Source organism: Podarcis erhardii (assembly GCF_964252035.2).
Source record: "Podarcis erhardii genome assembly, chromosome: 16".
In the NCBI taxonomy this organism is placed as follows: Eukaryota; Metazoa; Chordata; class Lepidosauria; order Squamata; family Lacertidae; genus Podarcis; species Podarcis erhardii.
Genome location: NC_138514.1, coordinates 2,414,813 through 2,440,548, shown reverse-complemented (window position 1 = coordinate 2,440,548; position 25,736 = coordinate 2,414,813). Strand labels below are relative to the sequence as shown.

The 25,736-nt window shown below is 45.0% G+C and overlaps 1 protein-coding gene across 7 annotated transcripts; it reads right to left on the bottom strand.

The window, feature by feature from the left end:
• Positions 1-1,459: 1,459 nt before the first annotated feature.
• LOC309331607 (uncharacterized protein C8orf58) lies at positions 1,460-24,722 on the bottom strand. Of its 7 annotated transcripts, none has more exons than XM_081843926.1 (7): positions 24,659-24,722; positions 12,872-13,524; positions 10,884-11,045; positions 7,801-7,993; positions 5,880-5,992; positions 3,447-3,562; positions 1,460-2,634 (listed from the first exon to the last, which is right to left on the bottom strand). In XM_081843926.1, the coding sequence occupies exons 1-7, from the start codon at positions 24,705-24,707 to the stop codon at positions 2,532-2,534; spliced, it is 1,389 nt and encodes a 462-aa protein (XP_081700052.1). In that variant the 5' UTR covers positions 24,708-24,722; the 3' UTR covers positions 1,460-2,531. The 7 variants fall into 7 exon arrangements, with proteins under 7 accessions (XP_081700052.1, XP_081700051.1, XP_081700056.1 ...); XM_081843925.1 differs by lacking the exon at positions 24,659-24,722 and adding an exon at positions 23,670-23,750; XM_081843930.1 differs by lacking the exon at positions 24,659-24,722 and adding an exon at positions 23,670-23,750 and having other exon boundaries at positions 3,451-3,562.
• Between the last annotated feature and the right edge of the window lie 1,014 nt (positions 24,723-25,736).

Below are 25,736 nucleotides of genomic sequence, written 5' to 3'. Positions count from 1 at the left end.
AACTCCAGTGACATCCAATGAAGCCAAATGTTGGAGAATTCAGGACAGACAAAATAAAGGACTTCTTCACACGGTACACCCCAGGTATAATCTTCAGGCAGAGCAGGGAGAGGACCCTGCCTGACACCCTGGATAATCGTCACCAGTCAGTAGAGAGATGGATGGATCAATGGCCTGGCTAAGTATAAGGCAGCTTCCTATGTTCCCAACCAATTTTACATAATTGCTACAGGGAGGTTACTGTTAAGAATTCCTGCTCCATGATTGCAGTCATAGGATTGTTTTCCACATGACGGTGTATGTTTTGACTCCACTTGGTTCAGCACCCCAGGAGGGAGGGAACATGCCAGCCAGGCATGTGTCTCTGCCAGAGTCCTACTCGAGTGTAGGCTGAATTCTTGACAGTTACAGCCCTTTATTATCTTGATCAACCACCAACAACTCTATATGTTGATGTAACTCAAGACTTCCTTGCTGTTCCTTGCTTTTAATGACGCATCAGAGGGCTACGGACAGAGTCCGTGCAACAGGCACCAGATGTCCAGTGCTTTTCTTTTGTTCGGGGAAAAGTCTTTGATCTATCAGGCCAAATCTAACTCTCTGTTCTTCCTCTCCAAGCTGTTCACAGGAGGGCAAATCCAACAAGCCATGTTGTTGATTGTTACATCAAAGGGGGGGAGGGAAAAGGAAGAGAAGAAAAGAGTTATGTGCAAAGATCCTTCTCTAGTGAAACCCCAAATGGGGGGGGGGCTTGTTTGCTGCCAACAAATCACAAAGAACTTCAAAAGTAAAAGTCCTCATTGAATTCAAGGCATTCAGCAACTAATAAATTAAATAAATAATAAGGTGGACTTAGGAATTTGCCGTATACAGTAGTACCTCCAGTTACAAACGTAATCTGTTCCTGAGGTCCGTTTGTAACCTGAAACCGTTCTTAACCTTTGGCTAATGACGCCTCTGCTGCCGCCGCGCCACCGGTGCACGACTTCCACTCGCATCCCAGGACAAAGTTTGCAACAAGGGGCATCTACTTCCGGGTTAGCGGAGCTCGTTACCCAAAGCGTTTGTAAGGAGGGCGGGATGTAGCACGAGGTTCCACTGGACAAGGTCAGGCCATTGGTCCATCTAGCTCAGTAGCATCTGCACTGACTGGCAGCAGCTCTCCAGGCCAGGTTTCCCAGGCAGGAGTCTTCAAGCCCTGCTTGGTGGGATTCATGGAAGTATCTGCTTGGCTCCGTGGAACAGTGTGGTGAACTAGAGGGACCCCAAGTCTCATCTAGCAAGGCTTTCCGTATGTTCTCACAACATGCTACGCATGTAGGGAATTCCTCCATACACACCCCATGGAAGTCCTTTCACATATGCAATATCCCCCACCCCAGGCTGAAGTGGCACAATTCACAGCATTCTGTTGAACTTTCAGATAACTTTCTTCCAACACAATTTCAAAGGCAGAATGTAAAAAAGTCTGCAAATAGTTTTATTTTCCTCACTTTTATATAACTTGTGAATATATCAATTTCCATCTATATACACATACATGCGTGACCATTAGGCCATATAAATATATACAGGGCTCACTCCATATGTGAAGTTATATAGCTGTATGTGAGCACATACAAAAAGATGTGGAGTGTCAGTCATTTGTTTCATAAGGAAAATCATAATTAAAGGCAGGGCCAGTAAGTTATTTCACATTCTGCCATGCAGGGATTTCCTAGTGAAGACTGGGAGAAGAGAGGTCTATCCTCTCCCGTCAGAGCCATCGTCCTCACCTAGTAACCACGCACATGAGATTTTATGACCACGCTCCTAATCAATGAGACAGCAGCCTAAAATCTTAGGAGAGTTGGCAATGATGGGAAAGGATCTTTCTAACAGAATATGGTGATGTTTGGTGGTGTGTATGAGACAGACCTAAAACCTGTGTTCTCCAGAGGGCCAGCCTCAGGGAGATCTGTCCCGAAGACAGTGTATAAAAATAAAAAGGGCAGGCTAAAGAAAATGAGGCTATGTGCCAATGTAAAACTGGCTCTCTGTAGACTGTGGTTTGTAGAGACCCAACACAATACATGTGCTGATACAAATCATGGTTAATTTATACCAGGTCCCCTAACCATGGTTTACAAAGCCCATGTTGATGCAAAGTTTACGTTACTGCACTGGTGCATATGTAATGTGAAAACAATAAAACAGGACAGAAGGGGTAAACTGCCAGAGGAGGAAGCATTTGCTCACAAGGCTGGCTTCGAATTTGCAGACTGTGGCTTGCAGTGAGCAGTTATGTTTCCACTTGGTTGGAAAGGTTTCATAGAGGAGAATCATTTTGCTAGGTGGAGCTTTTGTGTCTCCATTCTTTATCTGAAAGTCTCTTCTCTCTTCCACTGGGGGGGGATTTGAAGCTCACCGTCAAAGTGGGTGGAGCATTTCAGCTCCCAATAAGCTCACAGGGAAGGGAAGAAGAGTCCATGTGCATGACAGCACTGACTTGGGAGCCCCAGACCTGTCATGCCTCCAAGAGAACCTGTGGCTCACCGCATGGAAAGGTGTTTCGATCTGTGCTTTTTTGCACCCAGAGTGGGCAGGAAACGCCACCTGGGTTGGGATTCTTCTTTGTCCAATATGGTATATGTTCTGTAAGGAAAATAAAAAGGGATGAGGGAGATCTGATAGGAGGCACCCACTCAATAGGTTGCTTGCAACACAGGTTGCTACAATATCCAAATTACCTGGCGTTAGTAAAAGTTTCTTTCCCTGCGCATGAGGCAGCTGGAAATATGAGCTCCACTTTTAACAAACACATTTTCTCAATGTAATATATAAGAGCTGGAAGACTGGGCTCATGCCCAATGCCACTACACCAAGTCTGACTGGGGAGTCCCCACTGGCACACCCCAAAAGTAGCAAAGTGTTGTGTTTTTACTATTTTTTCTTGGGAGCCCAGAGTGGCTGGGGCAACTGTTGGGGGTACTTGGTCATTCATTTTCAGAACAATGTCTTCATGAGTTTCTGCATTTAAGATGAAACTCTGGCTGTGAAGCTAGATTGTTTACACAGGTTCAAAGATAAGACAGTGAAGTCATGGACATGTGCAATACATTATGTGAGTGTGACTAAGAGAGACTTTTGGTTTTGATCTGCTGAGAGGATGCAAGCCGATCTGTCACTGTGGGAATCCACAGCAATCTCTGTAAACAGCAACCATTAAGCTTGATGACAGGCAATAAAGTAATCTGCCTAGAACAATTCTGTGTTGGTCATCAATCAAGACTAGGGGCCAATTTCCTCATGCTTCACTGCAGACTGTATTTCAACTCTGTTAAAAGCCTGGTCAGAAGCATGCTGGGCGAATCTGTTTATAGCAGCTATCACACCATAAACAGCCACAGCAACCCAGTCAGATGAGTGGCATATAAATTTTTCAATAATCATCGTTGTCATCTTACCTACACTGACTGCTGCTGGGGGCAGGCTCACCAGATGAGATTGGTTCATTGGCCCGCACAGATTTCCTTGTAATCCTGCTGATCAGCCCTTTGACTTTGCCCCAGTGAGAGTGGTCCTGAGAGAAAGAGGACACAATGTGAAGAGACTGGGTCTATCCCAGGGTACATCACATTTATACCAGCCATAATCCCAACATCGCAGAAATGAAACCAACAGCCAGGAATCTTTGATCCCTTCTTTGCCATTTTACTGTTAGTCTTGTGTCTGCTGCCAAGAGGATTATAGATCACCTGTGGGTGACCTGAGTGCTACCCAGTTGGTGCTGAGCCATGCGACAGTGCCTTTTTGGTGGTAGAACACCTCCTCTCTCACTCTCTCCCTCAAGTGTGCCTTCTGTTAAGTTGTGGGTGAACATATCAGACGACACAGCAATTCTTCAATCAGCTCTTGTTTATTCACAGGCCAGAACAGAACTGAACTGAAGGGTTCAGCTAGCCTGTTTATATAGAGCTCCACTAGAACACAACAGTAACCACTTTCTGTAACTATCCAATCACTGAACGTCACTTTCAATCCCTTATTTGCATATGTGGACCTGAGTGAAAACTATCTACAGTATCCCCCTGCTGCCCCAGGGTTAGAACTTCAGTACATAGCACCTTCCCTCATTGTTAACATTATGGGGGAATTTAAAACATCCCTATTTGAAACAATTCAGGAATTTGATTTCTGAAAGATACTGTTTGTGGAAACCTTGAAAGTTTATAAGCTTTGAGGACAAGTTTTTGGAGGTTCTTGTGTAGTTTGTTGTCTTGGACTCCTTTAAGAGGAAAGGTGGGAGTGAATAATCATCAGGTCCTAAACCCTATTTATGTAAAAACGTAAGAAGAGTCTGACTGCAGGATCAGACCAAAGTTCCATCTAGTCCTGTTTCCCACAACAGCCGATCAGATGCCTCTTGGGAAGCCCAGGACCCTCCCAATGCTGTTGCTTAGCAACTGGTCCTCAGAGGCCATGAGCCCACATCTGGGCCTTTAACACCTTTTGGAGTTTATCAAAAAGTGTCTTCTCACTGCATGGTGAGGGCAGACCTCAGAGAACACAGGGCTGGTGTCACTTAAGGGCAAACTAACTTGCATTAAAATATTTTATGTCACCCTGATGTACTTAACTTGACCAAACTCAGGGTAGATCTTTCCATGTTTACAATGAGGGGGATTGTTGCCCTTCCAACCACCTTCCCCCTGCTCCCCAGCAAAATTTAGCTCCAATTTATTTTAAACTTCCAAATTATAAAAAAAATATACTATGGCAGTGTACAAAAAAATCATCAAAATAATATAACATATAATAAACAAAAACAAATGACCAACACTGAATCAAACTGATTTTCTAAAAATGCTTGGCAAAAAATGGCTTTTTTTAGAAGGCAATGAAATATCAGATGTGTAGCTGAAATCAGACACCTAATTTTGAAAGGAATGGCATTCCAAATTACTGGCACCACTAGCCTTCGTTCACACATAAACTAAATGAATGTGAGGTGGGGCGGTCAATAAGACTTCTCCAGAAGACCACCATGAACTGGCTGGTGTGTAAGACTTATGGGGGCTCCTCTTCCTCTGAAAGATGCATGGAAGGGCAAGAACAGCAACTGCTTTCCACAGCATTGGGAAGTTCGGGGGGGGGGGAATGGCATGTGTTCCATTTCTGCTAGTCATCCATTTTTCAAAGGAAGGTGGTGGAAACCCTCATGATAAACTCTTTCTGATTTTTTTTTTAAGAATGGAACTATGGAATAGTGTTCCCCACCTTCTCATAGATCAAGTTACCATAGAATATGATTGTAATTTATTCTTACAAAAAAAAATTCTACCATAGTACTCAAAAGTACTGTACAACAAAGCTTTTTAAGTAAAATGATGTAGCCTTGCTTATATTATTTCTGACACTTCTATCTTGCCTTGGAGGAGCTCAAGGTGGCAGACACGGTCCTCTCTCTCCCTCTCTCCCCCCCACCCCCACCCCCCGCTGCAATTTTTAAATTTAGGTCTCAATCCTGTGAGGTAGATTAAGCCAATCACACATACATGTAAGTGGCTCAAGATCGCCCAGTGAATTTCATGGCTGAGTGAGGATTCAAACTGAGGTCTCCCCAGTGGAAATTCAGCACTCTAACCCAGAGACAGCCAACACAATGCCTTCCAGATGTTGCTGGACTACATCACCCATCCTACCCCTGACCCTGGGGCTGGGGCTGATGGAGTCAGGGAGTCCACCAACATCTGGAGGGCACCACCTTGACTACCCACGCTCTTGAGTCTAGACACTATACCACACTGCCTCAGTCACATCTCTCCAGATTTAATTCAAATCCTACACATGGCAAATTTTTTGATTCCCCCCCCCCCAATGGAACATGGCAGACCTACCTTGAGCTTCATGCCTGGTGGCAAGGTGTGTGAGCCCCCATCTAGCTGATCCAGCAAACTGGGAGAACTGGCAGAGTGGGCTGTTGACTTCTGAGGGCAACCATCCTTGTTCCCTATGGCAGCAGAAGTGTATGTTAGCCCAACACAATCAAATCATAAGAACATAAGAATAGCCCTGCTGGCTCTGACCAAAGGCCCATCTAATCCAGCATCCTGTTTTTAATTTATTTATTACATTTATATCCCCACCTTTCCTCCAAGGAGCTCAAGGTGGCAGATGCTTCCATCTCATTCCTTCTCATTTTAGCCTCACAGCGGCCCTGTGAGGGAGGTTAGGCTGAGAGACTAGGAGTAGCTTATGGTCATCTAGTGAGGTACATCCAGTGGTCCAACCCTCTAACCCAAGGGTTGTCAACCTGGTCCCTACTGCCCACTAGTGGGCGCTTCAGGATTCTAGGTGGACGGTAGTAGGTTCTACGGCCCAAGCTGAATCCTCCATCCATCGAGCCCTGGTGGGCAGTAAGGAAATTTTACCATCAAGAAAGATGCATTAGTGGGCAGTAGGTATAAAAAGGTTGACTGCCCCTGCTCTAACCACTACATCACACTGGAACATAATTTAACTGTGAAGAGAGCACTTCATGAACCCAGTGTGCTAAAAGGACTGCCTGAATCAAGGTTCAGTCTTATTTGAGAACGTGTTTAATCAGAAGGTGGAATCTTGTTTCCTTCTGGCTTTTCAGCTTGTTGCCAATTTGCCTCCATGTCTAAATTCATTATATTTTCTCAGATAGACATCTCCCAAGAGCCTGTTCTGAATGTAACACCTAAAGAGCTCCACTCATTTTTGTTCTCGATGACAGTTCTAAACGTTGTACAGTGTGACAGATCACTTTTCTTATGTGTGTTAAAATTTCCAATAAAAAAAACCTGAAGGACCTGGAAATCTGTTTATACTTATTCTACTGATCTGAGTAAGTTAATTGCAACTTTGAAGCTACCCAGATCAACTGGCATTATATCCCTTTGCTACGTTGACGAATTTTATGAAGCAATGCATTTTTAGGAACAGAAACAACTTCACACACACAAAAAGGTAGCAACAGAAAATTTCTTGGAATTTTCTGAGAAGTTTCTGCTCCACCACATCACAACTTTCAACCTTTTTCAAACAAATAGTTTCAAACAACCTAGTTTCAAAATGATAGTTCAGTGTTATCAAACTCCAGCTGTAAATTACCTCAGATTAATAAGAATTAATAAGGGATGCGGGTGGTGCTGTGGTCTAAACCACAGAGCCTCGGTCTTGCTGATCAGAAAGAAGGTCGGTGGTTTGAATCCCCGTGACGGGGTGAGCTCCCATTGCTCAGTCCCAGCTTCTGCCAACCTAGCAGTTCGAAAGCACATCAAAGTGCAAGTAGATAAATAGGTACCGCTCTGGCGGGAAGGTAAATGGTGTTTCCATGCGCTGCTCTGGTTCGCCAGAAGTAGCTATACACCGGCTCCCTCGGCCAGTAAAGTGAGATGAGCACCGCAACCCCAGAGTCGTTCACGACTGGACCTAACAGTCAGGGGTCCCTTTACCTTTACCTTTAATAAGAATTACTTAACATATACCCACAAGAGAAAAAAGTGACTACCTATGTTGGTAGTCTTATGTTAAAGCCCTGACCTTTTCATAACTTATTTAAAAAGCTATCAACAATATTCTCAGAAAACAAGTGAACCTGGATCCAGAATGTTTTGTTAACATTTCTAAAAGGGAAAAGGGTCTAAAGATAAGAATCCTATATGTCATGTGATCACAGTGGATGAGTATGTTGCCTCAGTACTGGAAACGTTTGCATGCTCTGGCTAAGATACTCTAGTACTCGGGATCAGGGCCAATGGCTTGCCTTTAAACCAAGAGTAAAGAGCTCACCCAGGTTACGGGCTGGGCTCCGTAGCGCCCGTGTGTCCGAGGCAGAGCGGGCCCGGAAGTGGTGGGGGTGCCAGGAGTCAGCCGACTTGAGATGCTCCTCTTCTGCCACCTTCTCCATGGTTGCTGGAACCTCAGCCTGCATTTCAAGTGTCATCAGCCCAGGGCCATCTGGCACATCTTCAGAAAAGCCTTCCTGTCAGACAAAATGGTACCAGAGTTGAAGAAAAACCATTCTAGAAACACATGTCTGGGGGACATATTTCAGGTTCAACAGTTGAAATGGGGCTAAGATTAAAGAATGTGGAGATTTCTGATCCCAGGACTATGGATCCAATTGCAAAAGAGCCAGTCTGGTTAGAGTGCATAGCTATGACCTGTGAGAACAAATCCCCTATAGGCACAAAACTTGCCAATTGCCCCTGGGCCTGCCTCTCTCAGCCTACCTCAGAGGGTCGTTGGAGGGGGGGAATGTTGCTCTCTGCTTCTTATGTGTGATTTGAAAGGAAGTAATTAAATCAAATGAGCCCTTTCAGTTCACAGAGTGTGTTTGTGAATACTGCTGATTGGTGATGTTGGTTTTCAATATGCATAGGGTAATTTGCATTAAAAAATTTTCAGTTAAGCATCAGAAAATGTTGCGAGATAATAGAAAAAGATCTAATTTTTATTTGCTTGTATTTGGTTAAAAAAAAAAAAAAAGTCCACTACCAAACTTGCCTAATACTGTATTTGCAATTGGCTCCTGTTCATTCTTGCTAATGAATGTATGAAACTAAAGTTTTCCACAGAAAAATAAAGCACTAAAAAATGTCTGCCCCATACACTGCTGCTGGCCCACTGATAAGTCAAGTCCAACACATGAAAGCAGCTCATCTTTGTGTTGTATCGTCCTTTTTATTTCCTTATCTGGTTGCAAGACAAGAATCCATGTCTCCACACACAGATAGACATTTGCTACTCTGAGCCCCGACTCTTCGGCCCCCAACATCCTGAGCGCCAACAGGAAGTTCCTGGAGTCCCACCCCTCTGCCTTCTCTGTTCTAGAATGCGGAGGGACCGATGGGCCTGAGGAGATGGAGGATCTGCCATACTCTCCAGGGAGGTCTCTGCCGGCTGCACTCTCGCCTCCCCTTCCTCCTCCACTATCTCGTAACTAGGCAATTCCTCCTTGAATGGTGTAACATGTCTTTCTCTCTCCTCCTGAAACTGCTGTAGACAAGGGTGGGGGGGGGTGAAACTTCCCCTGCGGACACAGGCCAGGCTTGGCCAGGACGCAGGAATTTTGGCGAAAACCGTGACACGAGGGCCAGGGTGCAGAGACCTCATTTTTTTGGTGAAAACCATGATCCGTTTCATGGCGCTGAGGGCTCATTTTTTCTTTTCTTTTTTAAACATAATTTTTATTAACAGGCCAATCCAATCACATTATCTCCAAATCATATTAATTCCAAATTATACAGCCAAATTTTTAAATTTTGTTGGGGGTACCCATACATCAAGCTCCGAACGAGGATCAAAACATCACTTCTGTTGCTGCTTTTATCAAACAGTTCTATCCAGATCTGTCCAGATAGTCTCTTTATTACTTTCTTCATCTTCTTGTTGTTATCATGTATTCCTTTCTTTGCGATCTCTGATAATCTTCACAAGCAGGTTAGAAACAAACAACTTCTGCATGGGTTTTGCACACTCCAAAAGTCATATCTCATAAGGACAGCCGCCATTCCTCCCCTTCTTCAAAAATTTATCCTCGGTCTGTCCTATTAATTTTCCCAAGCTTGCCACGTATATCACAAAGGGGCTCTGCCAGGTTGTCAGATTCAATCCATCATTCGCATTCCAATGACCCTGGTCCTCCTCCCCTCGTCTTTCTTCGACAAGCCTGTCTTAGCAAGACGCCATTATAAACTGCGTCATAGAATTTTTCCTCCGCTCTCCAATATTTACGAGTCCTCTCTTCAATCATTAATTCACTCCACACAGCTCTTAAATTCTTGCTTGCGATTAATAAAAGGCGATGATTCGTCTCTCTGGGGTGGAGGGTTATAAATACTCACAGAAGGGAAAGAAAATAAAAGGTTTTTTCCTCCACCCCCCCTCTTTTTTTCACTCTGCACGTACCAGTCTCGTAATGGTGGTTGATCACTTGATTTGTCTCCTCCCGTCGCTCCAATCGCAGAGATGCATTAATCAGCAGCCTTATCTCTCGAACTTTGCTTGATGTATGTGCTTCAGCTTCTTTCCAATTATATATTTCCAATTATATTTTCGAGTTGAAGCGAACCAAGGCGCAATTGGAAGCAGCGTCAGGAAGAGCCAAGCTCACCGAGGGCTGGTGCCAAATGTCCTGCACCCCCTTCTTTCGAATCCGGGGGTGCATTATGGACATCGCTGGCAAGGCTGTCCCCCCCCCATCTACTTGGGGGGGCAGGAAGACTGCATACTTCCCATAGCAGCCTCTTTATTACCTTGTGTGGGTCGGAGAGATGTTATTGTTGGCCATCTTCCAATGCGCCCCCTGGTGCCCCCCCCAAAAGCAGCTCATCTTTTTGGCAAACGAAATTAATGGACTATGCTGAGCTAGCGAGATTAACAGGGAAAATTCAAAACCAGCAGGACCAGATTTTCTGAAGGACTGGAAGAAATTTATGTTATATTTGAAAGACAACTGTAATTATTTAACATCGCTAGTAGGGTTACAGAAGTTTTGTAGGGAGGATTTTATAAATTATTGTGAAGATGACTGAGATATGGATGTAAGATTTGAATTATAGCAATAAGTATAGTAATACAATTCAGAATGAGAACGGAATTTAGAAAACTATTAGAAGGGGTTGAAGGAAGTCTTAGGCGATAATAGCCAAAGATTTGCTATGTTGTTTGTAAGTTGTTATGTTGGAAAATATGTGCAAAAAGTAATAAAAATTATATTAAAAGAAAGAAAGGAGCTCATCTCTGCCCACCACCACTTCCTGCCCCCAATGTCCGAACTGCCATCTCCTTCCTGCAACAAATGTACTCAAAATCACCATGAACTTGTTTCAATAACCCTCTAATAAACAGCCCTCAGCCCTTTCTCTCACGTTCTCAGATTCCTGGACCCGCACCCGGCACTCCATAATCTGCTGCTGATGCTGAAGTCGAAGGTTGGCCTGCTGCAGGTGGGCGATCTTCTCCAGCATCTGGCAAATGTGCTCCAAGTACCGTAAGCCCTGTCCAGGCATGGTCAGCAAAGTCTCGTGCACCTAAGAAAGGAGCCAGCATGGGCCGTCAGGGATATGAGCTCACTTGCACGTTCCGTATACAGCAGACAGCAAACAGCCCCAGAGAGAAGCAGTCTAAAGCGGAGGAGGAGGCACGCAGCTCCTGGAACAGCCCTGCAGCATCGTGCCAAAGGCTCATCTCCCAGTGGCTGAACAGATGCCTATGGGAAGCCTGCAAGCAGGACCTGGGCTAACAGCCCCCCCCCCCCACTTGTGATTCCCAGCATCTGATATTCAGGGGAATACTGCCTTCAATAGCAGAAGCAGAAGATCGCTCTCATGAATCACTGATATCCATATCCTCCATTAATGGTTCTCATCCTCTTTTGAATCCATCCAAGTTCCATAGTTTAACTATGCACTGTATGAAGAAATACTTATTTTTGTCAGTCCTGGACCTTTCACCTAAGTTGAGTTAGCCATTATGAGCGGGGAAGGGGAAAGAAATATAGGATTTCCAAGATCTGCCTTAAGGAAACAGATGGTGCTGGCTCTGAACAGATTGTAGTATCAAAATTTCACATTTATTACAATAGGATGGATTTCAGTGCAGACACTGAACTCACTTGGGAATGTAACTGGAAACATCTCTAAGCAAAGGGCATCAGATGTAGGAGCACAAACTGACGTGGCCTGTCTTTTCATCCAAACTATTCAACATTGCTTAGCAAGACCAAAACCTCAGTGTCAAATATTAAAAATAACTGTTATTTCCCACAATACAGTGGTACCTCGGGTTAAGAACTTGGGTTAATTCGTTCTGGAGGTCTGTTCTTATCCTGAAACTGTTCTTAACCTGAAGCACCACTTTAGCTAATGGGGCCTCCTGCTGCTGCTGCTGCGCTGCCGCCGCACAATTTCCGTTCTCATCCTGAAGCAAAGTTCTTAACCCGAGGTACTATTTCTGGGTTAGCGGAGTCTGTAACCTGAAGTGTATGTAACCTGAAGCATATGTAACCCGAGGTACCACTGTACAAAAAAGCTTGTGCCTGACTGTTTTTGAACAGATGGATTCAATAGTTGAACTAGGGAAGAGCTTTATGGTTGCAAGAGTCCAAGTTGGCTTATGTGAGGCAGCCATGCTAGAGGATTGGTTTCTGGAATGCCAGCTTTATTCTGATATTAGGGAACAACAACAACCACACAGATACACAAACCACTGTTTGCATACTCTAACATGCAGTTTAGATGTATTTTACTTTGTTCTCTTTTGATATGGTCTATGGACTAATTCAGTAACTTTTATGTATGTATGCATCTAGCTCAAACTCAGGTGAATCAAGACTGGAAGGCCAAGTAAGTTCTCAAGTGTCCCAGCACCTTCCTCCTAAAAACCGGGTCAGGAAAGAGCAGCGTGTGCACGTTATGTTATGTCATCAGAGGGCAAGGACCTTGCCACATTCCAGCAAGAGGCAATTAGGCAAGGTATCGTCATCAGGTGGAATGGAGAGCATTTCCCATACGAAACTGCCCCACCTAGCTAGTGGGAGGAGAGACTGGGATACAGCAGGAGCGGATGCAAGCTATCACACAATCCTGGGTCACTAAAACTCTGCCAGCCAGTCATAAAAGCCGCCTTTCCAGCCATCTATAGACCTCTTTCCCAGCACACGGCTATTCCTTCTCCAAACAGGAGACAAGCTTGGCAGAAATAAAAACCCACTGCAAAGGAACCTAGAAAAGGAAGAGCAGCTTTTGGCCAAACCATGCTTAAAATTGGAAAAGCTGCTGCAAAGGAGCCTGGGAAAAAGGACCTGTGCTTGGCTTGGCTTAAAACAGCAAAGTAGTGCACCTTTCTCCCCACTTACCTGTCCATGTGGGCTCCATTCCTCTGGGATGCTGTTGCCAGACAGCATAGGAATCAATTCCCCTGCAGCAGCATCCACATTCTCGTGCAAACGATAGGAATTCAGGCCCTCCAAGTCCACTGGGCTATGGGGCCTCTGACCCAGCCGCCCGGGGGATCGGGGAGGCAGCTGGTGCTTCTGAGACCGCTGGACCACCTGGGCCAACTTCTTGCTGGCAGAGAGATTCCGGCAGTAGGCACGATCCTGGGTGGGACCCAGGTCCTCCTGCTCTTCACCTTTGGGGAAGCCTTGGCAGGGAGCTGCAGAAAGTGGTGGAGAGTCTTCCATCGAAGGCTGGAAGCCATCAAGACAGTCCAAACAGAAGCTTTTCTCTGAGCCCTCCGGGCTGGAGGGAGAGTGATCGTTGCTGGTCATTTCAACACCAGAATCCTCTGATTCAGATTTGAGGAATCTCCCACTGATAGGCAAGAAGCCTAGCTGGTGGGGAATGGGTTCTGTTAGGGAGCCAGCCTCATCCAATCGATCCACCCGGCTGTTTTTCTTGCCATCCAGCTCCATGTCAAGGGGGCACTGGAGTTGAGGTTCCTGTAGACTCTGAAACATGCTGACTGAGGTCAACACCACGCAGTTCTCTACGGGGCTCCAGGCACTAGCTGAGATTTAGAAGGGAAGAAGACATTGTTGAGACAGAGGCCAACCCTGCTCCACAGATCATGAAAAGCCCAACACCTGGATCCAGGTAAATATAGTGCCTTCCCAACAGATAACTCCGCCCTGGCCACTCTCCTCCCCCCAAAGCTCCTTTGGACAAGGAAATGTGTGTGCTTGCAACATATGCATTCCAAGAATATTCCTCATGCACCTGAATCATGCTGGCCTTTGCTTCAGACAAGGCGTGGCAGAGAAGGAGCAGCTGAAGACGGTGCTAAGGAAATAAATCTTGGGAGAATAGCTTCGGCACAAGTATTATTGCACATGGACCATGGTGTGTGACACCCTACTGCCAAGACTTGCCCACCTGTCTTCAGTCTCTCAATCGGTCTGTTCAAAAAATTATATAACTGGGGCTACAAGAGAGGTCTTGTGCAAACTTTGTGGCCCCAGCAACTTTCACACATTCTACTTAATTTGATGGCAGGGTTCTTGCTGTTAGCCTGTAGAAGGGGTGAACAATCTATGGCAGGGGTCGGCAACCTGCGGCCCATGGGGGCAGTTTAACTAGCTCACAAGCCGCCCCCAAACCAAGTTGCCCACTCAGAGTCATCGCACGCACACAATCCAGCCCACGGAGAGATCTCTGCGGGACTTGACCGGCCCAGGCAGACCAACACCTTGCCGACCCCTGATCTATGGCCTCTGCCTAATTTCCCATGAGAGTGGGGAGAGCCCAGAGGGAGAGAAAATCATCACACTGTGTGCAAAGGAGGTTATATAAAACAAATACTAAGCAGTTAGACAACACTTTCAGAGCGTGTTTGCAGCCACCTCACAGACATTGTTTCAGTAATCTTTTCAAACAGCCCTCTAAGGAAGACCAATATTATCTATATTTATTGTACCAAGGAGGCCTAGAGAATGCAGCTCGCCTAAGGTTATCCAACAAGCTCTTAGTAAACGGAGACATCTGAACCGGAGGCGTCCCAGTTCACAGATTATTCCTTTTTGCAATATGCTGGTGACACTCAGCTCTGCTTCTCAAGATCTAAATTGGAGAGATCAGTGTCTGGATGCCGCGGTGGGATGGATGCGGGGAAATAAATTTTGCTTGAATTCTGGCAAGTGGTTCTCTTTCCCAATAAATTGGTCCACTGCCTGAGTGGATGGGGGTGACGAACACCCTCTGAAGCAGCAGATACACAGCTTTGGGGTGGCTCCTGGGTCCAGCTCTGTCACTGGAGCCCCAAGTGAACTGCTCTGAGTTACAACGGATTCAATTAATCCTCCTCCTCATCACGGCAAGGAGTGCCTTTAGCAGACTTCTGCTGCTAAGACAACTGTGCCTGTTCCTTGACTGGAACAACTTAACAGGCACTGTTAACCATGAGGCTGAAATGAGCTCTATGTGAGGTTTTCCTTGTGCTTGGTCCAGAAACTGCAGTTAGTGTAAAATGCTGCAGCATATTAGCTAAACAGGAGAGAGTATCTTTGTGCCTGCACTCCAAGATCTGCACTAGCTGCCCGTTTGCTACCAGACTGAGTTCAAGGTGCTATTATCGGATCAAGGCCTTACCCCAGATGTGCCAACTCAATCACTTCATTATCTGCAGAACTGGCACTTCTATAAGAGCCACAAAACACCCGTTCTGCGCTTGTAAGTTGTTCCTTTAGTGCGGGATCACCTGCATTGCATCAGGCAGGTACCATCACTGAAACCTTTTAGACATTCGCTGAAAACTCTTCTGTTTCGGCAAGCCTAACCAGACATATGATTTGGTTGCATCTGTTCTTGGGTTTTTTAACGGTTTTAAAATGTTTTAAGTATGTTTTTTCTTAACTCTATTTTTTGTTAAAGAAGTGTTTGTCACCCTGGACTCCTCTGGAGGTAGGGCAGGATAAAAGTTTCAAAAATACATACTCCTGTAAACTTGCTAAGGCCTTCCATGCCTCCTTTAGCCCTGCTGATGCTGCAGTGAGCCCTGGGAGATGCAGAGCACCTGAGTGACAGGGGCCTCATCCTCCCCCCGCACCATCTCCACCCCCAATACAGCTACTCTACTGTGGCCGGCAGGACTCCCAGTTTTTATCCCACAGGAAGGTTGGGAGAGGAGGGTGGGCAAAAAGGCCAGCAAAGAAGGAAATGCAACCTGTCTCCTGGAATTATTGGAGGCATTACAGGATCTTTAGGTTGCAATCTGGCAAACAGGTAAGTTGGCATTTCAGTGGTACCAGGCACCTGCAAGAATTCCCTCTTCTGTGTAAACCACTTGGTAGGGCATTTTGGGTTTATCCAATGCTAATTCTATTCAAGAGTTGAAATTAATGAACCTATGTTATACATGTCCATTAATGTCAATGGATTTACTCTGAGTAGGAACCCCACTGAATACAATCCTTTCTGTTTCAGAACTAACTGATTAGTTTAATTTCTATTCCTCCTTTCCTGGAGACAGTGCTCTCCCTGACCAAAATAAAATCCTCAGCCGCCGTACTCCTAGCCTCCTTTCTAGGCACTGACCAGACCCAGACCTGCTTAACTTCAGGAAGGTGATTGCATTGCAGTTAGACAAGTTATGTTAATTGCATCATTGGAATGTTTGCTTCTGAGCTGCAGCTTCAGAAACAGGAGTTTCCTCCATCCATGCATGCAATTTAAGCCAAAAAAGGTAATTCCTAAGCCTTTGTGTTTACAACAACATTGATGGTTTTTATTTTTGACTCCCTTTACTGACTAGCACCAAGATAACTCTGGAGGTATCTCTTAAAACTTGGATTAAATAAATACCAAAGAATTTATATTTCATAAATACAGCGAACAGAAATGTGGTAACTGCTAAGATACACCTGCATGTCAAATAAAGTTTCGGTTTTATAAGTCAGGATTGCATTTTTTTTTAATTTCCCCAAATTTCCATTTTTAACATTTATAGCATAGAATGAAATATATGCAGCACAAAAAGGGAAAACCGAGGGATAACAATTGTGAAAAAACGTGGTGGAGAATCTTTTTTTAGCCCATGGACCAGGCAACCTTCTGGGGGCCACACGGTGATGGCGGACAGCCTGGACCAGAGGCAAAAGCAGACAGGATAAAGAAAGTCAACTTCCCATAGCACAAGAGGCTCGTTTCTATACATACCCTTCTCTATCCACCATCCAGACAAGAAAGAGGCACCATCAGAGTCCAATCTTTACGAAACTTTAGTTTATGGTTGCCATCAATTTTGATTTTAATTAATTTTTATGTTTTTATAATGTTGCACTGTTTTAGTGTTGTTAGCCGCCCTGAGCCCGGCTTCGGCTGGGGAGGGCGGGATATAAATAAAATTTATTATTATTATTAATAACACATTCTAGCCAAGAAAACATACTCAAAAAGGGTATGATCCACAGCAGTTCCTGGACCAGGATAGCTTGGCCTTGGTAAACCATCCTAGTGACTTCCTGTCTGGACTGCTGCAATGCATTCCACATAGGGCTACCCTTGAAGATGGCCTTGAAGCTGAAGTTAGTGCAGAATGCAGCCGCCAGGTTGGAGGGTGGGGCAATTCAGAGGGACCATGTGTTAGCAGTCCTGGAAGTGTGGCACTGGATGCCAGTGAACTACTGGGCCCCATCCAAGGTGCTAGTGCTAGCATACAAAGTTGTAAACAGCCCAGGACCCAAGGAACTAAGGGACAGGCCTTACAACTGAAAGGAGAGGTCCTGTTGTGATTCTGCTGCTGGGTGCTGCTCTGCTAGCACTGGCCCATAACACAGCCATGTTACTTTCTTGGTAGCAGTCCCTGCTTATGGAATGAAATATATGAATATGAGTTGTGGGGATATTTGGTTTGCTTTCAGAAGTTCCCAGAATTCATTTTATATTGCATTGTTTTTATCATTTTGCTGTTTGCTGCTGTAGGCTCCTTCAGGATGGGAGAAAAATAAAGTAAATAACTCCTGATTCCCTCTGCCAATCAAAACTTTAATTTCAGATGCCTAATTTAGAAGAGAAAAGACAGTATTTTTGTTGTGTTGCTGAAAAAGTGGGAGCCTACTGCAGATGGTCTGTCTGCTTTCCGTTCTGCATGAGGCCTCCCCATTCCCTCTACTTGCATTCCAGGTTGTAGAGTCACCCAGACCAGTGGTGGGACACTTGAGTCAAAGTCATTATGACTTCTACCGCTCTTTTAGTACTAGTACTATGCCATTCTTATCTAAATGAGCCACACAACAAGCTAGGCATTCCCAACAAGTAATCCTACATTTAGTTTATTGAATTTTTATTGCACTAGCCAAAAACCATGGCAACATCCAAAGAAGGAAAAGGAAAGGAAAACAAAAACAAAACAAACAAAAAACACAGCAGTTGCTACATATGCAGTAAAACCATGGTCAAATCCACCAAAATTTCTTATTACACAGAATAAAAGGTAATTCTCAAATAAAATGTGCACATTAGATCTCAGAGTCCCCTTTGCAATTGACCACTAGCCCATCCACTTCTTTCCTCCTAATCCTCCTACCAGTGGCCGGGGTATAGAGAGCCTCCTTAGAAGTCCCAGAGTCATCAGTATCACTCAGCAGCCATTTCACCCTCTCCACCCTGGTTAGACTAGTTTCCAGCAAAGAATCCGGAATCAGGGGCCCAGTGTCTAGAAACACAGGATCACTCCCTTGACTCTAGAAGCCTCTCTCTCGACTGGAACAAAGTGGCCTCAAACATGCAGGGTGAAATCAGATGCGGTAGGGGAGGAAAAGGAGCCCTTTTTTGGATGGGGGTGGAGGCACTTTGGCAGTCTGGCACAGGAATTTAGATTTCTGCATCCAACTTACATTCTGTAAATAGAAATCAATTGAGTAAGATAATGAGCCAGAACCTATTCAAAGAATGTGTTGCTTTTGTCCACTGCGTCCACGGGAGAGTTTTTAGAGGACAGGATGTTTGAGCCAAGCTCTGGAATTATTAGAATTACAGCGCTAACTGTACATGGCAGAAGTAAAAAATAATAATAATGGGGGCCACAGAGCCCTATCTTCCAAAAGACAATGTGGCATGGAATTCTGAAGGCTGCAACTAATTCCAGAATAAATACGTTGAAGTTTCTTTGGCCAGGTCCATGACTTGTGTGTTAATTGGGGGGGGGGGGAATTGGATTTTGGCAGTGCTCAGGAGCAATCTCCCCTTTTGCCTAGAAGCTGGTGTGGCCGTTAAAATGCTTAAGTTAAGACCTCAGTCTCAGGTGACATCTCTATAGCAAGCACTCATGCATCTACACCACTAGCACAAGTGAGCACAGACACCATCACTGTCTGTTTTTAGGTGCCAGGCAAAAACATCCTCTTTCTACCCAGGCTTAGGGTTTTTAATTGGAAAGGTAGTTCCTTGTTATGCCCATCTTTTAAGTGGGGAGTGGCCCAGGTAGAGTACAGAATAGGACTTGCTCCTTTAAAATATTGTCAGATGAGCATTTCCGTTTTTGTGCGTTGCTGCTTTCATCTGACTTTGTTGTTTTATTTTACTGTGTAAGTTACTCTGAGGCACTTGAATGCAAAAAAGGAACAATCTGATTTTCTGAGAAAACGAAGTCATTCTGCAACAATGCCAGTTAAGTATTCCTTCCCCATCCATGTGCACCAAGAGCTAATTCTGCATGGACTGCCCAGACCCATCAGATGCAAGACCACAGGCAGAATGAATGGCCAGGGCTCAACCCACACCATTCCCAAGTACGGGCAGAAGGTGGGGGACACAGAAGAGAAACAAGGGGCCCATTGGTGTACATCCTAGACTTGCCAAAGAGCCAAATTCCTTCACTAACTGAAACAATCATATTATTTGTTTAAACCACAGTTTCCTAAATTGACCCCATGGGGGCCAATGGGATTTTGCAGGGGGTGGGTGGAAAATAAGTTTATGAGGTATGCTGCAAGAAACACAAAAATAATTAGGAACTTCAAGCTGCAGAAATAAAGGGCACTGGGCATGTACAGAACGCACATCCTTTGTCAGCGAGGAACCTCTGTATTTAACAATATGATTCCACAGTCCAACAGCATTCCATATTTTTAAATTGTTATGAATTCCAGTAAGGGAGACTGAGGAATAAATGTTGATTATATAGTCATACTTACACTGCTAACAATTTGGGTTGGAGTCAAGGACAGCTGGACTAGCTCATCAGGGGAGTCAATGAACTCACACCTTTGGGAAACCCGGATTTAAACCCTTCCTCCTCCACTGCCTCTTCTGTCGGGACCCAGGCCTGCCCTCTGGTACTCTGCCCAGCACCTGGTGCCCCACCCCCACTATATAAGCAAACAAATAAACAACATTGCATCGTGGAGGCAGTGGTAGGATCCTATGTAAGGCCTGCTCCTCCTATCCAACTCACTCTCCCTCCCCCCTGACAAGCAGAGCCCAATAACGAAGATCCATCATTATTTCTCCCTCTCTTTTTTTGGCATCCTGAGAACATAAACACAAGCATATCTCCGTCTTTCATCAGCCTGGCTGGACTTTGCAGTTCCACTGAAGTGTGGAAGAATGCGCAGCCCCAAAAGGGCCCTGCAGGGAAACAGCAGAGCTGTTTGCAGAGGATCTGCCATCACCTTGCAATCTGAAGCAATCATTTCAACCAGCGAAACCAGCACAGCTCCATCAAGAGCTGTCAGCCCCACTGGTCCTGCTACAGAGACCTCCACTATATTGAGCCAGCCAAATGCTTAAGGTAGAAGGGTGGGGTGGGGAGGGGGGAGAAGCAGGAGGAGGAACAGGTACTGGAAGAAATGAGAGATGAGCCGTTTGAACTACATGGTCTGAAGTCTCTCCAGGTGGAATGGATCCAAACCTTCACCTTCTCTCCTTCCAACTGTACCTATTTAGTAATACCAGTACCTGCTTTCTGAATAATAGTATTGGCAACTTGTGAGTAATGAAACCAAACTACACTGATCCAGGAGGAAATTACATTAAACTTAGAAAGACTTGGGCTCCCACTTGTTCTGCATCCAGTGAGCTGGTTTGGAAAGCAGTGCAAACTCAACAATATCCTGTTGTTTCTGACTGCTTCCCAACCCCGTCTAGCTGTGCTTAAAGCCAGTCATGGGGCTGCTGCCTTACTTCCAATATTTGGGAAATGGGATTGCTGAGTTTTGAAATTTGAAAAAGTGCACCGAGTTTTGAAATTTGCTACAGGGAAATGCGACGTTTCTAAAAATGTGCTTGGGAAGCAGAACCTTGCATTAACAAGGATAGTTGGTGGACTCCCACTCCCATCACCACAGATAGCTCAGCCGATAGAGCATAAGAGTCAGAGTTGTCGGTTTGAGCTGCACACCAGGCAAAAAATTCCTGCATGACAAGGGGCTGAGCTAGATGACCCTTGTGGGTCCTTCCAACTTTATGATTGTCTGATCTGATTCAATATAGGATGGCGATGGGAGTTGTAGCCCAGCTACATCTGAAGAATCCGTTGCTCCCGCCAACCTAGCACTTTGAAAGCACGTCAAAGTGCAAGTAGATAAATAGGCGCCGCTCTGACGGGAAGGTAGACGGCGTTTCCGTGCGCTGCTCTGGTTCACCAGAAGCGGCTTAGTCATGCTGGCCACATGGCCCAAAAGCTGTACGCCGGCTCCCTCGGCCAGTAAAGCGAGATGAGCGCCGCAACCCCAGAGTCGTCCGCAACTGGACCTAATGGTCAGGGGTCCCTTTACCTTTTTTACATCTAAAGAGTCACAAGTTCTCCATCCCTATTGGGACAAAATTATGTGCCAGTTCACATGAGTCAGTGTGGCATAGTGGTTAGACTGGGACTGAGGAAACCCAGGATCAAATGCCACCTCAGACGTGAAGGCACTGGCTGGCAAAGGGCTACTCACCATACCTCAGTGTGCTGTAGTGAGAATGAGATTGAAGAGCCATGTATTCCTCCTTAAACTACTTGGTGGAAATACCGGTAATTGTTCATGATGACCATATGCATGGATAGCAGGCCCAGGACCTAGTCCAGCTTTACAGCAGATGGGTTCTGTCTCACAGAAACATTGCTAGGTCTAATGTACTATTTTTCCATTCCTTGGAATGTATAATTCTTATCTGCAGACTGCAAAGAACTGGGACACTTAAGTTAGGTAGCCAATAATGGGAGCAGATAAAGAAATAGAAGGCCCACACTATCTGCCTTTTCAACTGAAGACATTTTGTTCTAATGAGCTTTCCCATCCCAGCAGAATGAATGAATCTTCGCCATCAATCTATTCTGTACAGCTTTTATTTTGTTTAGTTTTGACTACGTATATCTTCTTTCTTTGTGTTTTGTTGTTTTTATTGTACATCACCTTGAGACTATCGTTCACAACAATGGCCATGGATCACGAAAGTCTCTGATCTGAGCTTTTGCCAATGGCTGATCACAAGCTTTTCTCTACAGCCGTGAGGACTAGAAACTTTTATCAAAGTCAAGTTTCCAAATGTTGTGCAAGACACAATATTCCACACTTGAATAATAAACTGGGACACATACCTGCAAACACCCAAGTCCTTTTAACAGAGCAACAGTTCAAATGCTCCACAAATCTCACTGTTGCTCAACCAGTTGAATTTCTGAATATGAATCTGTCATTTATGGCAAAGTGAGCAAAGCTAATGGTTCAGCTCTGCTCATGGTTGAGCACAGAGAAACCAGTTCTGAAATGTAGTTCTGCAAACTGGACAAGAAGGTAAATCTGCCACATTTAGTACACATTCAGACTTACTTCTCAGTAAACAAATAAATGAGCAACCTTATGTACACTCAGAAGTTCTACTATATTCAATGGCGATTACTCTGAAGAAAGTGAACACAGGATTGGAGTCTAAATCATCCAGGACATCTATGCAACCTCTTGTATGGATGGGCATTGGACCTCAACTTTTCTTAAGCTTTACAGTGTGGGCATATTCAAGTCTAGGAGCCTACATGGAAGCAATGAAGAAAAGGGATCTCTATTGCATCACTCCAATCTCTAGTACAGTACTCCAATACCAATTACTCCAATACCAATTTTTATTTATTTAAAATTGTATTAATCACATTCATACCCCATCTGTCCTAGAAGCAACTTAGGGTGATGTTCTTTGAAGTTATCCTGTTTTATTCTAATAAACATGCAAAAGAGGTTAGGCTGAAAAAACAGACACTTTGACCCAGTCCCCTTAGCTTTATGACTGAGTGGAAATTTGAACCCAAATCTCCCCAGGCCAGAGTCCTACAGAAACTCTACCAATTAAACCACAAAAGCTAAGCAAACAACAGAAAGTTTTTCCCATCGCCTGGAGGGAAGCATTCAGGCACTGGAATGAAGCTCCTCTTCTCAGTCCTAACTTTTCCTCCCAGAAAATAACACACACATTTTGCAAGGCCATTGTGTTAAAAACAAGATACCGGTAATCACATCCTAAATAAAAGAAAGACAAGGGACCAGATGCCCAGGTCAACTTCTTTCAAGGTCTCCTACTTTGTGTGCACACAGAACTTTCTTTACCAAGGGCATAAAATACATCTTTGAGCCTGTCTTGCAGTTATGCAAACTTGTGACTATCACAAATGTGACACAGAAAGAACGCACCCAATTTAAGTGCCACCCCCAATACCTTAATATGCCTTTCTGTTTTGGGCATCGATGCATCCTGCAATATAAAAGCAAAACGAATTTTGGCAGGAAATATATGCATGCAATTTAAAATTTAAACAGATGTACTGCTTTTCTGTTTATCAAAACTGCAGGACAGGCAACATTACTCTTAAAAGCCCTGGCACGTTCCTCAGAGAAAAGCACAAATACATCCTGTGCGCGTCCACCTTTATGCTCAATAAGTCTCAGAAGAAATACACCGAGTTCAGCATGCAATTCAACAGCCCTTTGCACGTCCACTTGCGCTGGAATCCTACGCACACTAACCAGCGGTAAACCCCACGAAGCTCGGTGAGGCTTACTTTTGAGTAAGGGTTCCTAAGCCTGCATTGGTAAAGGCATTCACGAGCAGCGTCGTGCAAAACAGCACTCGAAAGCGAGACTAGAGGCTTTCTTTTAACGTAACTCCGGAGACCAGAAGGGGCCGCGGGACGAGTCGCCCGGGAATGCGCAAGCCGGGCTGGGGGGCCGCGCAGAAACCCACCTCCGCGCCCCGGAGGCGCCACCGAGAAGACGCGCCGCCTGCGCAGCATCTCGCGGCCGGAGAGGAGCAGGAGGAGCGGCGGCAGCGCGGCCGAGTCCGGCGAGCGAGAGCTTTATAGGCGGAGGGAGGGCGCCGCTCCCGTGACGCCGCCAGGACCTCCCCGGGGCAGCCAGGGACCCCCCCCCCAGCCCGGGGAGGCAGCCTCTCTTCTTACGACAAAAGCCTTCGTGGACCCCCAAAGCCTCTAACCCTCTCCCCAAAAGTGTTGGCCTTCGTTTTATTTTAAAAGTATTCATTTCTTTATTTGCAGAATACCGTAAATATATATACAGTACTGCCAACGTTAAGAAAAAAACAATGGACACCGAAAAAAAAAACAATAAAATAATTATTACTGCATTTGTTAGTCACTTTAAGCGTCAAGGTAAAATGCAAAGAAGCAAAACCAAGTAAAAGCTGATTTAAAAACAAAATGTTCCTAAAACGTTCCACCCTTGTTAAAAGATGAGGACAGCCTTTGCTTTGCTAGCCTTGAACTTTTCCTGGAAATACCGTATTTATTATTCCCACATCCCCGTTCCCAGGATGGTGAAGTATAAGGTACAGTGAGCAACCACAGAGATGCCCATTTTACTCAGGGAGCGAAATCAGCTTTCTTGTTTCTGTTTGCTCTAAAAATGCGCCCGGAGCCGTCTTTGCCAAGCTGGGCTTTCCATCTGTTTTAGCGCCAACTCCTGTCGCCTCCCGCCAGCACATCCCCTTGACTTGGGTGTGACTTGCTCACAGGTGTGGGAGATTGTGGTTTTACAGTGCAATCTGATACATGTCTACACACAAGTAAGCCCCCTTGGGTGCCATGGAATTTACTCCCAAGCAAGTGCAGCACTTCAACTGTATAGAGTAAGTTCCTCTGAACTGAATAGGACTTTTCTGAGTATAGCCCTGTGAAGGCATACCCTGTGAACAACACATCACATATTTTGACATACCTCCATTCTTCCTGGAAGCGGCAAGGATCCTCTCAGGCCAATGGCCCATCTAGTCCAACGTTCTGTTCAACGAGGCACTGCTTCTGTTCTCGGTCTTGAAGCTTCAGCATTCAGCTTAACCACATACCCGCAAGTTTATGAGAGAGGGAGAAAACAGAGTTTTATTGTGTCATCATCTTACTCGCCTTTTCTCTGTAAGCTTTCCTTACTTCCACCCTTTGATAATTTCCATAACCCTTTTCTGAACGTTTTCCGACACTACGATACCATTTTTGAAGTGAGGTAACCAGAATGGGACACAGTCCTCCAAATGTGGTTGCACCATAGATTTATATGATGACATTATGATAACAGAATATTTATTTTCAGTTCCTTTCCTAATGATCCCTAGCGCCTTTCACAGAGGCTGCCCAGCATCTTCACCAAGCTCTCCACTAGGACCCCAAGATCACATTCCTAGCCAGCCACCTCCAGTTCAGACTCTATGAATGTCTATGTGAAATTTTAAAAAATTGCCCTGATAAGCAGCATTTGACACTTGTTTACATTGAATTGTATTTGCTATTTTACTACCCATTCACTCTGTTTGGAGCAGTTCATCATTGTGAATGGTTCCTATTTCCATAACAAAGCATGCATAATGTCTGCCTCAAGCAAACCATTTTGCTGATACTGTACCAGTCACTGGGCTTGATTGGATACAGCATCTTTCCTTCTACTCCTCACCCCACCCAGGGTGCTGGGAACTGTAGTTCTGATAGATGTAAACAACACTTACCAGGATTCTATAGGGCAGGAATGTCCAAAGGCCATTTTGGGGGCCTAATCTGGCTCACTGGTCAGTTTAATCTGGCCCCCACAGGCAGTTCCTTCCTGTGGTTCAACAATTCTGGGGTAAAATCCTAAAAAGGGGGGGGGAATCAACTTTGGGGTAAAATCCTTAAAAAAAGGTGAACAACTTCAACCCTAAAAAAAGATCAACAACTGGGGGGGGGAATGCCTTCATGCATGTTCACTTCTTCAAATCTGGCCCTCTGAAAAAAGTCTGGACACCCCTGTTAGGGAACACCCATGCTTT

Coding starts and splice junctions, on each gene's coding strand:
- LOC309331607 (XM_081843926.1), bottom strand. CDS start 24,707: ATGGGCCATTGGCCTGAGAGGATCCTTGCCGCTTCCAGGAAGAATGGA. Junction 13,525..24,658: donor CGCTTCCAGGAAGAATGGAG/GTATGTCAAAAT, acceptor TCTAAATCTCAG/CTAGTGCCTGGAGCCCCGTA. Junction 11,046..12,871: donor AATGGAGCCCACATGGACAG/GTAAGTGGGGAG, acceptor CTCCTTTCTTAG/GTGCACGAGACTTTGCTGAC.